We start from the raw sequence: 14,033 nt of genomic DNA, 5'->3' as shown, positions 1-14,033 counted from the left end.
ACACCCGTGCTGGAAGCCAAAGGGAGGAGGAAGGACCCTCGGTCCCCTGGGGTGTTGCAAGTGGGGATGTTGCAGACAGCGTGTGAAATATAACAGTCGGGATGGCGATTTCAGAGCAGTTTCCTTCTGTTCATATCAGCATCTTCCAAACTAAGATGTTTGCGTGAATCCCTCCTGCCCCAGCTGCCCAGAACCACTCCTTCCTAGGGACTCCTGGTGTAAGCGGTTAAAGGTAACTGCAGTGACAGGCAGGAAAAGGGACAGCCATTCCGTCCGTGAACCAGCCACCAGGCTGCTTCCCTCCTTGGGTCACTGCGGAGCTGGGATCGGGCCAGGGATGGGACCCCAAGGCCCAGCTCTGCCCCTTCACAGGCACCCTTGTGCAGGGTGGGTGCCAGGCTGGTTTGCCCAGCCGCAGATCCGGACTCTCAAAAGGCAAATGCACATTAGGTAAATGTAAAGCAGCAGGTCACAGCTGCGTGGGGTTTGAGAGTGAAAAATAAGCACAGATACATCTGGCCCTGTTACCAGCACATCTCCCACCTGCTGCTCTGAGTAGCCATCATCCTCCCTGAAAGCACCAGCACCTCCCTCCCTCCCACAACACAGTCTCCACTGAGCAGAGAGCTGACATCCACCAGCTTGGCACTTGAACTGAGCCCCATGGAGGGAAGGAAACTACACCCCAGTGTGGAGATGTGAGAGGAAACCACACAGCTGTGTGCCCACCCGGCATCTCCACAGCTATCCTCAGCATCCCCACACCAGGCACAGGCTGGGGCCAGCATGTAGAGAGGCTGCAGGGTGAGTGGAGAGCGAAGTGAGAAGGTTACAGATATGTGATGCTCTTGAGTAAAAAAGGCATTTAAAAAAAGCAATCTACGGAAATATTTAGACCTTACAGACCACAGTGCAAAGCTGCTGGTAAGAGCAAGACAAAGTCAAATAGAATCATGGAATGGTTTGGGTTGGAAGGGACCTTAAAACTTCTCCAGTTCCAACCCCAAATATTCAGGATTCCAGCTGAAGGCAGAAATTCTCCCCCTGGTTGAACCCTACAGCCCCCAACTGCCATAACAGCCCTGGGACAGAGCCAGCTGGACCCTGCAGCTTCTGTGTGCCCCACACCATGGGGTTTCTCTTACCATGCAGAGGAAAAGCAGGGTGAGCAGGAGGAGCAGGAGAGCGCGCTGGAGGGGCTGCATTGTCGGGGCACGCAGCTCACTGTGCACTGACACTTCCTCCTCTGCTTGCAGTGATGGCAGCCGGAGGCTTTAAGCACGGTAGTGGCCCCATCTCATCAGTCACACCTCCTTCCCTGCACCAGCCCCACCACTTCAAAGGGCTGTTTGAAACCAGGGTGAATTGGGGAAGTCACATCTGCCGCCGGCGCTGCGAGGAAGAGGGTGCAAGACAGCAGGGGGGGTTTCCAGGCAGTGACACCAGTACAACCCTTTCAGCCGCAGTTCTCCCCAGCCATCGATCTCCATCGCCCAGCACAAGAGCAGCTCCTGCTCCACACCACAGCCACACAGCCACTGACTCCAGCACAAGCAGCGAGCCTCTGGCCCTGCCTTTTGCCACGTAACAAAATACCACCTGCAGCATGAGCCCCCCTGTCCGAGCTCTGCTTCTCCCTGTCCTGTGCCCTGCAGCCTCGAAGGACTAACAGTGGATATGGGTTAAACCCCTTCTGGATCACTGGGAAGGTCCTGCCAATTGTGGCCAATGATTCAACCAAAAGAACAAAGCTCTTTCCATGCAGCTGGGGCAGGAGCTGGGTCCGAGCTCTGAATCTCCATTACACACCTGGGGTGGTCTCATCCGGATAACAACGAGGGAAACGCTCCATTGCAGCCCCCCAATATCCATCTCCTCATGAGCAGGTCTCGGAGCTCCCTCACCCACAGCAGCAGGAAACAGACGGGATCTGGTTATTTTAAGATGGTTTGACATTAGGTAGTGAAATGTGCCAGGCTCATCTGGCTGCTGCCGGGTTCTGCGTTGCTGAAGCACATCACAGTGCAGAGGGGTAGGCTCCACTGCTGCAGAGCTTCACCCGATTCCGTTGCCTTTGCACATCATGCACACACCAAAGGGAGCCTCAGGAGCAGCCACCCAGGTGCTACAAACGGGCCTGCTCCCTCCCCCGGGGGAGGCTGAGCTCTCTGGAGCAGCACGGACCTGGTGGGCAGCACCAGCGAGGCGAAACCAGCGGGCGGGGAAGCGAGCAGCGCCCGGAGCAGCGGGCGCTGGAACCCGAGCGTGCACAGCGAGCGGTGCCCCGGGCCAGGCCCTGCCGCGCTTGTCCCTGCGGGCTGAGGCCAAGGGCGTGCAGGGGGGGCTGAGGGAGGGGAGCGAGGTCCGGCCCCGGCCCTGGGAGCGTTCGGAGCGCTCCGGGTCCCCCCCTCAGAGGGGGCATCCCCCGGGGCCTGCCCCTGCTCCAGGCCCGGGCACGGGGGGGGCGGAGGAGCCCCGAGCTGTCAGCCGGGGGGGGGGAGCAGAGCGGTGCATGCTGGGATGTGTAGTCCCCGTGCTGCCTCGCCCTCCACGTGACCAAGGCTGAGCCAATCGCAGCGGCCCTCCGTCGCCGTGGCAACCGCCTGTAAACAAGATGGCGGCGGCGGGTGAGTGCTGCGGAGGCGCGGGAGAAGCGGGGGGGCACCCCCGAGGTTTGGGGACCCCCCCAGCACCTGGGCACCCACGTCATTTTGAGACCATTTTTGCTAGCGATCCTTCCTACCGGCCTTCTGGGCCCCACAGGGCTGCACATGGCGGTGACAGGATCAGAAATGGCACCGGCATGAACAGAACTCCCCTCCCAGCAGTTCCTTACCTGCTGCCTCCGGGCCGGCATCGATCCCCAGCGGGTGCCAGGGGTATGGGGCGGTCAGGTCTCTGGTTGAGGCAGAGCAAAGCTGCTCTCTCCAGCGGCAACAGCGCCTTTTGAACTCCAAAAAGTTACCCCATTGAGCAAATCCTCCCGAAGTTCCTGAAGCTGGGCTTTATTTTACATGTTATCCCCTCATACAGGGCTGGCCAAGTTCATTGCTTCCACTGGGGAGGCTTTTCTTGCCATCCTACATGTTCTTCAATGGCTGTAGCTCTTTTTCTCCTACACACGTCCAAAATCAGATAAGAAACAAAAGGTTTCCACATCCTCAGCAAGACCTAGAGCACATTAAAGCCTCATCTATTTTTACAGCTCTAGTTTAGGTCACATCCTTCCTACTACATCTTAGAGCAAAATCTCCCTTTCCACTGCCAGTGAAGCTTCTGTTAATCCCAGGGTGTTGGGCTCTTGGTTAGAAGAGCTCAATATTACCACTTGGTGCAGGCAGGATGCTCTACACCAGTGACAGTCTCTTTCTACAAGCCCCATTTCGTGTTCACCCTTTCCACCTGCCGAGATTGCACCTTCCCTTGGGTCCTGGCTCATAACAAGCTCCCACTTACACTCACTAGGTTGGGAGCGCCTATTGGATTGAATGGGCCACCCTGCTTTCTCCTGCCCTCTCCTCCCCTCAGCATAACCCCAGTATTCCTTTACCTGCTTGTGAAGAAGTTGCAGCTGAAACACTGCCCTGTTTTCTTTCCTTTGTGCTCCTTGTGCCTCTCTTCAGAGGATGCCAGCCTGCCTCCTAGGACAGAGAATCCAGAGCAAGGCATCCTCCCCTCGTGCTCGAAGGAGACAACACTGGAAAAGAACACACAGGGTAAAAGTCCCTCAATGATCAGGGGTTTCTGGGCCATCACAGTCTCTCAGTGACAGTCTGGGGGGCTCAATACCCCAGGCCAGGGCTAATTCCCCCGCCGTCACATACACTGTCAGTGATACAGCCATCTCCCTAAGGAATTCCTACCCAGTACCCCCCAAAGGGACCCTTGTCCTCCCTGCTCTGGCAGAACAGGAGTTCTTGCATGGGGTCCCCTGTGGTGCAGAGGATTAAATAACAGATTTGTGCTTTCAGACACAGCTCACGCTGACACGGAGCTCCACTCCTCCCCGATGCAAAAAATCATTCTGTTGGAACAAAAAATAGCAGAGCAGGCACAAGAAATCCAACTGAAGGTAAAATTACTACCCTTACTGAGCCTGTTTTGTGCCCTGCTTTGATGGCAATGCCACAGGAGCAGTACACCTCTCAGACCTAGTTTGCCTGAACCAAGTTCATCGGCAGCCTGCTCTGTTACACAAACAAGCCTTTTCAAAGCCCCAGAGCAATTGCGTTGGTCCTTGGGTTGGGAGAATGAACAGTCCCAAGTGATGACATGAGCACCCTGTCACTGGGATCAGCTCTTTGACTTCAGCCCTGCATTTTCCTTTTGCTTTCCAAGACAACAGCTGCTCATACAGCAGAGCCAGCCTGGGGCAGAGCCCTCTGCATGACTGCAGCTTCCAGTAAATACCCTTTTGTGTTTGGTTTTAAAGAGGTGGCTGCAGAGGTGCTGGTTTCGTTTCTAGATTAGCTACTTCCTATAGGTCAGAGCAGGAGCCTGAGCAGGAAGCTGGGAGCAGGAGCCTGGGTGTTTCCCTACAGCTCTTGTGCAGATGAAGGAGGGGGAGATAGGTCAGTGTTCCCTCACCTATTCGTGGAGCAGTGTATTTATATCCCACACCCCATTTGAGTCTAATTTGTGAGGTGGTACAGCCTTTCTGACCCTTACTCTGCCTCTCTCTGAATGGGGTGAGAGGATGTGCACCACTGACTCACCTAGCCAGGACTAATTGTGCAAACTGTGCCTCGAGGTCCTGAAGGCCAAGGAACTAAATAAGATCATTATCTGCTCTGGTCCTGAAGGATAGGAGGATTGCTGAGCTTGAAGAGAAGATGAAGACCCTTCAGAAAGAAGAAGGTAAAGATTATTCTACCCTTGGTAGAATACTACCCTTGCTCCTACCTGTGTGAGAGTACAGAGCTCCTGGCACTGCAGCAGAGCAGTGGAGACCTCCTCTCTGAGCCATCCTTACCTTAATAGCCCAAGAGCTTCTTCAGTGAGTGGTATCAGTTACACAGACGTGGTGCCTTCTGCCAAAGCAGATCCACACTTTATACCCACATCAAGTCCAGGTTGGACGGGGCTTGGAGCAACCTGCTCTAGTGGAAGCTGTTTCTGCCCATGGCAGAGGGTTGGAACTGGATGAGCTTTAAGGTCCCTTCCAACTCAAACCATTCTAGGATCCACTGCTCAGCTCTTCCGGTGCAGTGCAAAACACTATTTCCTGACCTATTTTCTGTGGCTTGCTAAGTTTCCATGAGCATAAATCAACCACACAGGAAAACACCCAAAACAAACCAGTAAATACTGCAGGGTTCAAACAGGCTGGAAACCAGAGCTACTCACAGCTGAGCAAACACAAAACTCTGCTTGGGATCTCAGGGAGGATTCCAGCCCAGGCTCCCTTGTCCTGGGAGGCAGCCTAACTTCAGATTGAGGCCAGCTGTGAGTGAGTCACTGAAGGTCTTTTCCCCCATTCAGTTCCTTGGAATCCAGCAGCTTCTCCAGCTGAGCCCAGACACGTTTCCTACAATGGCTGACCTACCTTGTAAGCATAAAGCTGGAGTAAGCTCTCAATTTCCTGAGCAGAGAACACAAATATGCCTGTCAAACCACAAGTATGTGTTTTATACCTCATTGTGCATTGTCCTAGCCATTCAGCCCAGGTTTCCCAACCCAGCTTCAGTGGACACCTGCTAATTTTCTTAATAGGTCCCTTAAGACCAAGCAAGCAGAGCAATTCTCATTGTTTACTTGCCAACAGCACCACTCATGTCAACCTCCTGCAGCAGAAAGCTTCACCACTACCATCCACAACTACTTTAGTCTGGCAGCATCTTCAAACTGCTGCAGGTTGAATTGTCAGGGACCAGCATGCAGAGTTCATGTTCAGCTCCTGTGTCTGATGGACTTTAGTAACGGGTAGTCAGGTACTGCTGGGGCATCCATGCTGTGTGACACAGGTTATCTATAGCTCTTCTTTAAGGTTGTACATATTAAAACCAAGACTTCCTTTTCAGACCCTTCTGACTCATTCACAACAGAGGAACTGGAAATTAGGTGCCTTCAGCTGCAGCTCCAGGTCTGGCAGATGGAGGTGAGACACCTGCTTCACTTGCCCTAAGCCATCTGCACCTCTGGTTTGAGATCACTGCAGTCCCAGGCTGCTCAGGCTTTTTCAAGCTGCCACTCTGATCACCACAATTCACCACCTCAGCCCTCTGAAAACAAAGAACAAGTTGGATGGGAGATACAGGGCAGCAGGAAATGATACCCAAACATCTGTGCCTCCTGCAAGCCTCTTCATTTTGATTTCTAGGGCTGTAGAAATACTCATTGCAGCTACCACAGCCCTGGGAGACTACTGTGGCACTACAGATGCTTTCATTCTCCCTTTTGCCTACTACTAATAGAGCTGCTACAACTACTGGCCCCTGCCAGGGCCAAAGAACCCCAAGACAAACTTCTTTCACCTCCCCTTCTGCTTCTCATGATCTCAGCTGACCACCCTCAGGCTCCCATTTCTAGTTCTCTGAAGCTCTGGTCTACAACACTGCCTTGTGCTTTCCTCACAGCAGTTTCTAAGTGACTATGGTCTGATTTGGGTTGGAGAGAGACCTGAAGAACTGGAAGATGTAGAATTGCTCAAGGATGAAGAGCTGCCAGGAAGGAGCTTCTGGAAGCCAGGTAAAGCACCAGCACTCCTCGCTGAAGCAGTTATCCTAACTCCCACTGCATGCTTATAGAAGGTGTGATACTCCCCAGAGTAGATAAGCAGCAAAGACCCAGAATTTGCATCTTCAGAATCTGTGATCCTGTGCTGAGGTCTTCACCTCAGCCCATCTCAGGGACAGAGACACAGAGCCATTGAACAGGAGCTAAGCCAGGCAGAACATTGGTGTTTTATACATCTGTATTTTGTAAGCCTCATTTAGGGGATGAGGAGAGAACCCAATGGCTCAGCCCTTTGGAAGGAGACCCTCAAAGCAGCTGCTTCCTGCAGAGGTCACATACCCTGAATGTTTGAAGCTTGATTGCTCCAATAACACATAAAGTGGGTGGAAAATGGAATGAGACACTTTGTGTATATTGTAGCTGTAGTAACCTACCCATATTGTCTGGCTCCATCAGAGAGTATTGTTTGCCTTTCCTCCCAGCCAACACATGAGCAGTTTAATAGAGACCTGATTGTGGAGGATGGGGTCCAAGCATATTTGGCAATGGCTTCTTAGGAAGTGGTAAAAGAGGGGGAGAAAAAAGAATACTTGGGCTGTAGAGCCAATGCTACTTCCTAACTGCTATGCAAATATCAGCGAACTAATCCTTCCCTCCCTCACATGCAGGAGGGGAGAAAAGGGGGGAAGCAGTAGGGATTTTCACTGTTTTCAGCTCATGCTTTTTAAGGACTATTCCCTAGCCCTCCTTTATCAGATTGTAAAAAAGCAGAACACAAACCACCAAAGGCTTCACCCTCTCTTATTTCCTCTCCTCTGATATCATTCTTCTGTCCCATCACCACTCTTACTTCTCCACCCTCCCCCAGCACCCAGATAAACATCCTCAGCAGCAGACCAGCAAGAGAGAGCAACCTGCAGGTGGCAAGCAGCAAGCACCTGCCCCTGTTTACACTGGCATTTCCCCAGGGAGTCTGCCCTGATCCCTTTATCCATCCCACTTAACCCAACCAGTTCTGTTCTTCACTGTGTATTTTACAGCACCACATCAAGGGACAGCAAAACACTTTGGAAATTACAACCAGGCAAGGAGCTGAGCATGGTCTCTAAAGAGCTGCCTGCATCTGGAGTTATATTAGCTGGTAGCAAAGGGCTGTTTCCCTGCTGCCCTGCCCCTGTGGTTTTGCACACACACCCATGCAAACCTGGCACTGTTGTACCACAGCAGCTCAGTGTTGCACCACACTTAGTGAAAGCGTGAAAGGCAAAGCATGGAGAGGGAGCAGAGACACCCCACAGTGTCAGGGCTCAAACACACCTCAAACTCACACAGAGCTGAAAGCTGCTGAGCTGGTGTCCCCTTCCCCCTGTAACTCTGGTCCCTCTGCCGCAGGTGAAGCAGTTGTTCCCCAGCACCACATTGATTTTGATTTACTCTTGGAGAAGGTGAAGGATCTGAACTTGCTGGCTGGAGAGGGCATCTCTCACATTGAGCACAAGCCTGGGGGAGCTCGGCTCAGGCAGCCAGAACCCCTCCCTCTCACACTGTATCAGAATGGGATTGTCATGTTCAACGGACCCTTTCGGCCCTATGAGGACCCATCCACACAGGTATGGAAGGGTCTGTAGGGGAATTAGACTTAGAGCCATTCTGCTATAGTGTTCACTAAGCAGCAGGAAAGGGAACGGATAGAAATAAGACTTGTGAGCTCATCTCAGTCCTAAAGAGGAGCATCTAACAGAGATCACCAGCTTCAAACCTGCATCTCTTTAAAGGCTAGCATGTCTTTGTGGGGTAGTTTTTAAGAGATGAGATTCTGGGTCTTTTATGTAGACTTTTCTGCACAACAATAACACCACAAATAGGAACAGCCCAGAAGGAATGTATCAGCCATGAGATAAACAAAGCCTGAGGTATGCCCACAAACTCTCATTTTGTTTCAGCAATGCCTACAGGATATTATGGATGGCTATTTCCCTTCGGAGCTGCAGATGCGTTACCCTGATGGCATCCCATTGCAGGTAAAGGAGTGCAGAACTTGTTCAGGTTTTCTCAGCAGTCTGCTGGATGCTCCCCACAGCAAGTTCAGTTTGAGGTTTCTGGAGGCAGTAAGACTACATACATCAAGATTAACTCTGTGCGTGCACGTCTCAAGGAAAGGGTGGCTGGGAACACACCTGCCAGAGCTGTTACAGGAAGTGAGTGAGGGTTTCTGCATCAAGACTCAATGGTTGCTCTGCCTCAGTGAATCTTGACTCAGAACAAGACTTCTGAGAGCAAAGCAGGCTCTGTAGCAGAGAAGCAGCACGTGCATGTGAAGAGCTGTGTAACAAAGGAGAAAAGCTCTCAACTAGTTCCCATGGGAAAGCTTTTAAAACAAGATTGAGCAAGGATCCATCAAGGAGGATGTTGGAGAGTTTCTTTTGCTACAATTTCAATGGATTTGGCCACCTGAGGTTCTTTTAGGTCCCACTTTTTGATTTCTCAGAAATGGCAAAAAGCCAAGGCCACCTTTTCAGGCAGGAAGCAGGCAGAGAGCCTCAGAGGACTCTAATCTAGGTCTTCACGTGCGTCTAACCAGAGGGGTGCACCTCCCCTCTGCCACGAAGAAAGCAGGGCAAGGATGAGGTCAGGACAGGCAGGGTGAGCTGTAGGTGTGGTAGGTAGAAAGTCAGCTGGAGTAAGGATTGTGCAAAGCTCTTGGGGCTGTGGCTCCCTATAATCCATGCATAGCTGGTGCGTCTGGAAGCCACAGGACACTACAGTAATCTGCAGTAAACACACACACAGAGAGTGCACCCACCTGTGGTTTGTTCAGCCAATGTAAGAGGAACAGAAGTGGAACCCAGACAGACAGAGCTGGTATTTACACAGCCTGCCCCACTGCTGGGTGCATTCTGCCTGCCTTGGTTCATTAGAGCCACCTGACAGTCCCCACTGCAGCCTCTCACAGCCAGATCCCTCTCCAAGCCCAGCCTGCTGCTTCCACAGCACCTTCCACCTGCAGAGCCTTTGCAGGTGGGAAAAGGTCAGGTCCAAGCACATTTCTTACAACTGGTGTGCCTGTGGAGCTGAATGAACAATTGCCCTGCAGTCTGGGTGGCCCATCCCAGGAACCTGGGGGATACACAAGGATGTGCTTTGTTAACAGAGCCTATAGGAACTGAAAATGCATTTCATTTGATCAGAAGCAGCTGTCATGGTTTCACCTGGGGTTTACAACTCTTGGTTGCCATTGCTGTGGTTTATTGCTCTTTGATGCAGTGAGAACAAACTTGTCCAACTGTTAAGATCTGCTTATGGCAGCTGGTCTTAATTTAACAGGTCACTGACAGAAGGGACATGGTATTTCAGGAGAAACACCCTCCAGGGAGCTTTCCTGGTCATGGCCAAGTGGTTGGCCATTCAAAATCACGTGAGGTGCAGGAAACCACCCAGATCCCAGGTAAATTCTTAAACCTTTGGTTCTCCTACAAGCTCATTCTGTAAAGGTGGACATCTTCAGGCCAGACTGATCTTCGACTATACTGAATATGGGATGATTCCTCTTCAGGCTTTCATAAGAGAATATGGGACATAAGGTCAGGTCCCAGATTCCTCATTTTGCTTCTAGATTCCAGAAGTCTGTAAGCAATACCTGGCAGGGCTTACACCAAATGCAGTCAAGTCGTACAGACAGAAAAGAGTGGGTTTGTGCATGTGTAACTGAACAACCCAAACACGTGCAGTGCCCATCAGCAACATCTTCCTGTTTATACAAAACTGTACTACTTGCTTGCTCATCTCAAGGCACTCACAGACAGAAGCTCTGCTAAATGTTTCCTTTATCCGAGTTGTAAAGAAAACATAACTGTCCATTGCCACCACAGAAAAGGGAACAGACACCTACAAATACACCCTCATGAGATGGGACGTTTTCCAAGTCTAAAACCTGACATAGTTTCGGTTTTCCCTGTTCACAGCAGGACTAACCAGGTTTCAACCTGTTGTGCATCCCAGCTGTGTGCTGCACAGGCTGCACAGTTGCTCACTGCTGAGGTTGACAGTGGAACATTTAATGGGTCACAAAGTGGGACAAGCTTCAATGAGGGAGACTGAGCCAGCCCCAGCATGGCTAAGGGAGGTCAGAGCTCTCCCTGTCTGCTGTTGTGCTCTATCATCGCAAACCCAGCCTGTTCTGAGGGCAAACTGTTTGTCAAAAAGGTCACACATGGACAATTCTCCTCCCTGCTTCACCAGGTCCCAAAATCTCCTTGGAGCAGCTTCTCAATGAGCTTTCCAGGCCCTTGAAACACACAGAAGAGGCAACTGGTGCCCACAACTCAGCCAGAGCAGCACAGCAGGTACGAGCAGATCCCCCAAACACTTAAAGAAGGTGCCAGGAGCGATTCCATGGGCTCATCACCCTACACAGCGCCAGCACCCGTTCCCTTGGGCCTCTCTGAGCTCTGCATAACCTCCTCCTCCCAGAGAGGCTCCACTAGAGCACACATGGCACCCTGGCACCTTCTCCTGGCTCTGGCTGCTCTCTGTGCAGAGCAGGCAGTAGTGACACTCACCTGCTTTGCTTTCAGGCCTCTGAAGGGGTGCGCAGCAGCAAAGAGATCCTAGTGGAGACACCCAGGCTGCCTGCCCTGGAGAGGTACAGGCACGGCCCCTGCCCTGTCAGGCTCTCATCTTCCTCCTGTTATTTCCTACTTCCTCCTCAACACTGTGGGTTTCTTTCAGGGGTTTCAGTTAAGGAAGTAAATGGAGTTGTCCCTTTTACACCTTAGAAATAGAAAGAAAGGTGAAGGTTGATCTTTTGGGAAGACCACTGAATTGTTCACGGCAAACTTGCCATCTTTTACAGCTCCAACAAAAAGCTTCTGTTGTTCAGACTGCTACTTCCTGCTGTGAAATAGCTTTCTCAACAGCAAACCAAGGCCTCAGAGTTTGAAACCATCTAAGAAGCTGTTTGTGATCAAGTTAAACGGGAGAATGCTGCCAGGAGAACGATGCCCAAGTGGGAGGTCACACAAACAGCACTTTTCCACTCAGTCTTCTGGCAAGACAAGACCCAAATAGAGAATGAAAAAAAAACCCAAGCAGATTATTTTTAACCAAAGAAGTAGGGCAAGGAACTTACCAGACAGCCTGATCTAAAATGAAAGAGCTGAAAAACGTCAACAACCCTCTTCTCAAGGCACCTTTAGGCAGGGAAAGCAAAGCAGTGGTTTGCTCTGTGACTGGTCTGCTCGCACGCAGTCATCTCAAGGACATTCCCAGACGTGAAGCACCCTGTTGAGGTGACCCAGGCTCTGCCACCAGCGCAGCACTCGCTCCTCAATTGATGAGGTTCTCTCACCTCCAGGGTGAAGGTGACTGAAGAGGTTGAAGCTCCTGCCCCTGGTGTCTGCACTCTCCGCATCAAATCAGAGAGCGGGGAGCAGACTTACATCGTAAAGATGCTGTTCACAGAGACCATCGGGGACCTGCGCCAGCACCTCGCCCATGCCAGGTAGGCCTAGGGCTTGCTCCCCTCCTTACCCAGCTCCATAGAGCCCTAGGGAAGGTTTCCCAGCTGCTGCTGAAGGCCCTGGAGCTGTGCTTCAAAGACATCAGCCCTAGCTGAGCAGGGCTGAGGGTTACAGCCCCAGGAGCTGCCGGCACCCCCTGAGATGCTCTCTAGGCAGCACTGCCAGGGTCACACTCAGCTCAAAGTATTTAATACCCACCCTTGCCAAAAAGCTAACACAGGCACAGATAAACCTCTTCAGTTCTCTCAGAGTTGCCACTTGACCCAGGTCCATCCCTGCTTTTGCCTGCTTCCAGCCAACTATTCCCACCATTCCCAATGTGGTGGTGCAACCTGGAAGCTGAGCTGCAGCCTTCAGTTTGGCTGATGGATCTGCTGCTGGATAAACACCCCACTTTGCTCAGCCAGCTCTATATCCCAATGGATTCAATGCTGCCTAAGGGCTCTCACACCTCTTTGGGGACAATTCCAGATAGCTGGGGAACCCCTCTGCTCTCCCCTCTTCCCACTCCTGTTGCCGGCCATAGGCCTGGCTGCAGCCTGAGCCCAGGATGAGCTCATTGCTGTTGGGATGCAAAACCCTCTTTCCTACCGCAGCTGTGCAGCTTGGAATGGCCACTCTGCCTGGCTGTTGCATTTTGGGCAGGAAGCCCTTTTTTCTGCTCAGCTTGTGCTTATGAAATGGTCTCTCCTCCTTTCATAACCACAGCTGGATCAGCCAGAGGATCCCTCAAAACCTTGGGGATCCTGCCTGTAGGAAAAGCTGTGCTGTTCTTTCCTAGGGGTGGAGACTCCGACTCGTATGAGATCATCAGTACCTTTCCCCAGAGGGTGTACACGGACAACTCACAGAGCCTGCAGGAATGCGGCCTGACCCCCAACGCCTGCTTACTGCTGCAGAGAAGAGACCCCTACCAGCAAGAGGGCTGCAAACAGCTTAACTCCTAGCAAGAGCTGCTCACCCAAATTCTGCAAGAGGAAGGAGCTGCCTTGCACCTTTAGCTGTGTTATAACCTCCCCTGGCTGGGAAGAGCAGAGGGGTGACTTTCCAGACTTAGTTTCATTGTGCTGTTACCTGGGACAGAGAGAAGTGCTCAGAGGCAGTGGGTGGATGCTCTTCCCCAAGACCACTGGGCTCCTAATGCAGGGGCATTTCAGTCAGCTCAGACCAAAGCCCAGTTTCCTCATCTCTACTGAAGGGTTACACAGGCTGATGCCAGCCCAGGGAAGGCCACCAGCTTTACACTGGTCCTGGACAGTGGCTTAGCTCAGGGATTGTCTACCGCAGCAGGACAGACAAACAGCCAGGGTCAGTTTGCTTTCCACACACAGCTGCTCCCCAGCGATTTCACCTGTGCTTACACCACGAGATAAACAGGCTCAGTTATATGGTCCCTGGCGAAGCTGAACCAAGAGGCTTTGAGCCGTTGCAAGGCTGGGTCTGAGCCAGGCTCGGCTCAGCCAGGAGATCCTGCTGCTGGGTTTCCTGTGCGTGAACAACTCCTTCCCTTGGACAGCCCCCAGCTCCGGCAGGGCCCCGGCTCACAGCCACACCGAGCTGCCAGCCTGGCTCCCTCCCTCCCTGCTGCAGCCATGGGCTGGATGCTGCAACAGGACACCGTGTCATTGGAGAAGAGCATAATCCCGTTGCTGCTTCCCTGAAGCATGAATAAAGCATCTTCCTCCCTCTCCCGTGGGCTGGGGCTGTGCTCTGCAGGCCCTTTTCCAGGCACATTCTTCCCTTTTCAGCTGTGACAAGCTCCCACTTGACTCCCAGTTGACAACACTCCCACTTGCATGAGGCAGCACCTCCTGACTGGTTCCCTCTCAGCAGAGACCC

At 52.2% G+C, this 14,033-nt stretch overlaps 1 protein-coding gene across 1 annotated transcript; it reads left to right on the top strand.

Annotated features, from left to right (window-relative positions):
- The first annotated feature begins 3,611 nt into the window (after positions 1–3,611).
- On the top strand, positions 3,612–13,879 carry UBXN11 (UBX domain protein 11). Its single transcript, XM_057403562.1, is given in 14 exon segments — positions 3,612–3,659; positions 3,661–3,690; positions 3,692–3,722; positions 3,978–4,072; positions 4,803–4,857; positions 6,021–6,097; positions 6,576–6,687; positions 8,068–8,285; positions 8,619–8,696; positions 10,000–10,120; positions 10,915–11,018; positions 11,250–11,323; positions 12,029–12,175; positions 12,976–13,879. Coding segments are annotated over 14 exon segments (1,341 nt in total). The 5' UTR covers positions 3,612–3,626; the 3' UTR covers positions 13,142–13,879.
- The last annotated feature ends 154 nt before the right edge of the window (positions 13,880–14,033 follow it).

The sequence above is a fragment of the Pezoporus wallicus genome, unplaced genomic scaffold (genome assembly GCF_028554395.1).
Source record: "Pezoporus wallicus isolate ANWC-B61680 ecotype Strahan unplaced genomic scaffold, APGP_CSIRO_Pwel_v1 contig_8232, whole genome shotgun sequence".
Lineage (NCBI taxonomy): Eukaryota > Metazoa > Chordata > Aves > Psittaciformes > Psittacidae > Pezoporus > Pezoporus wallicus.
Note: the sequence above shows the minus strand (reverse complement) of the source record. Positions and strands in the feature narration are given on the sequence as shown.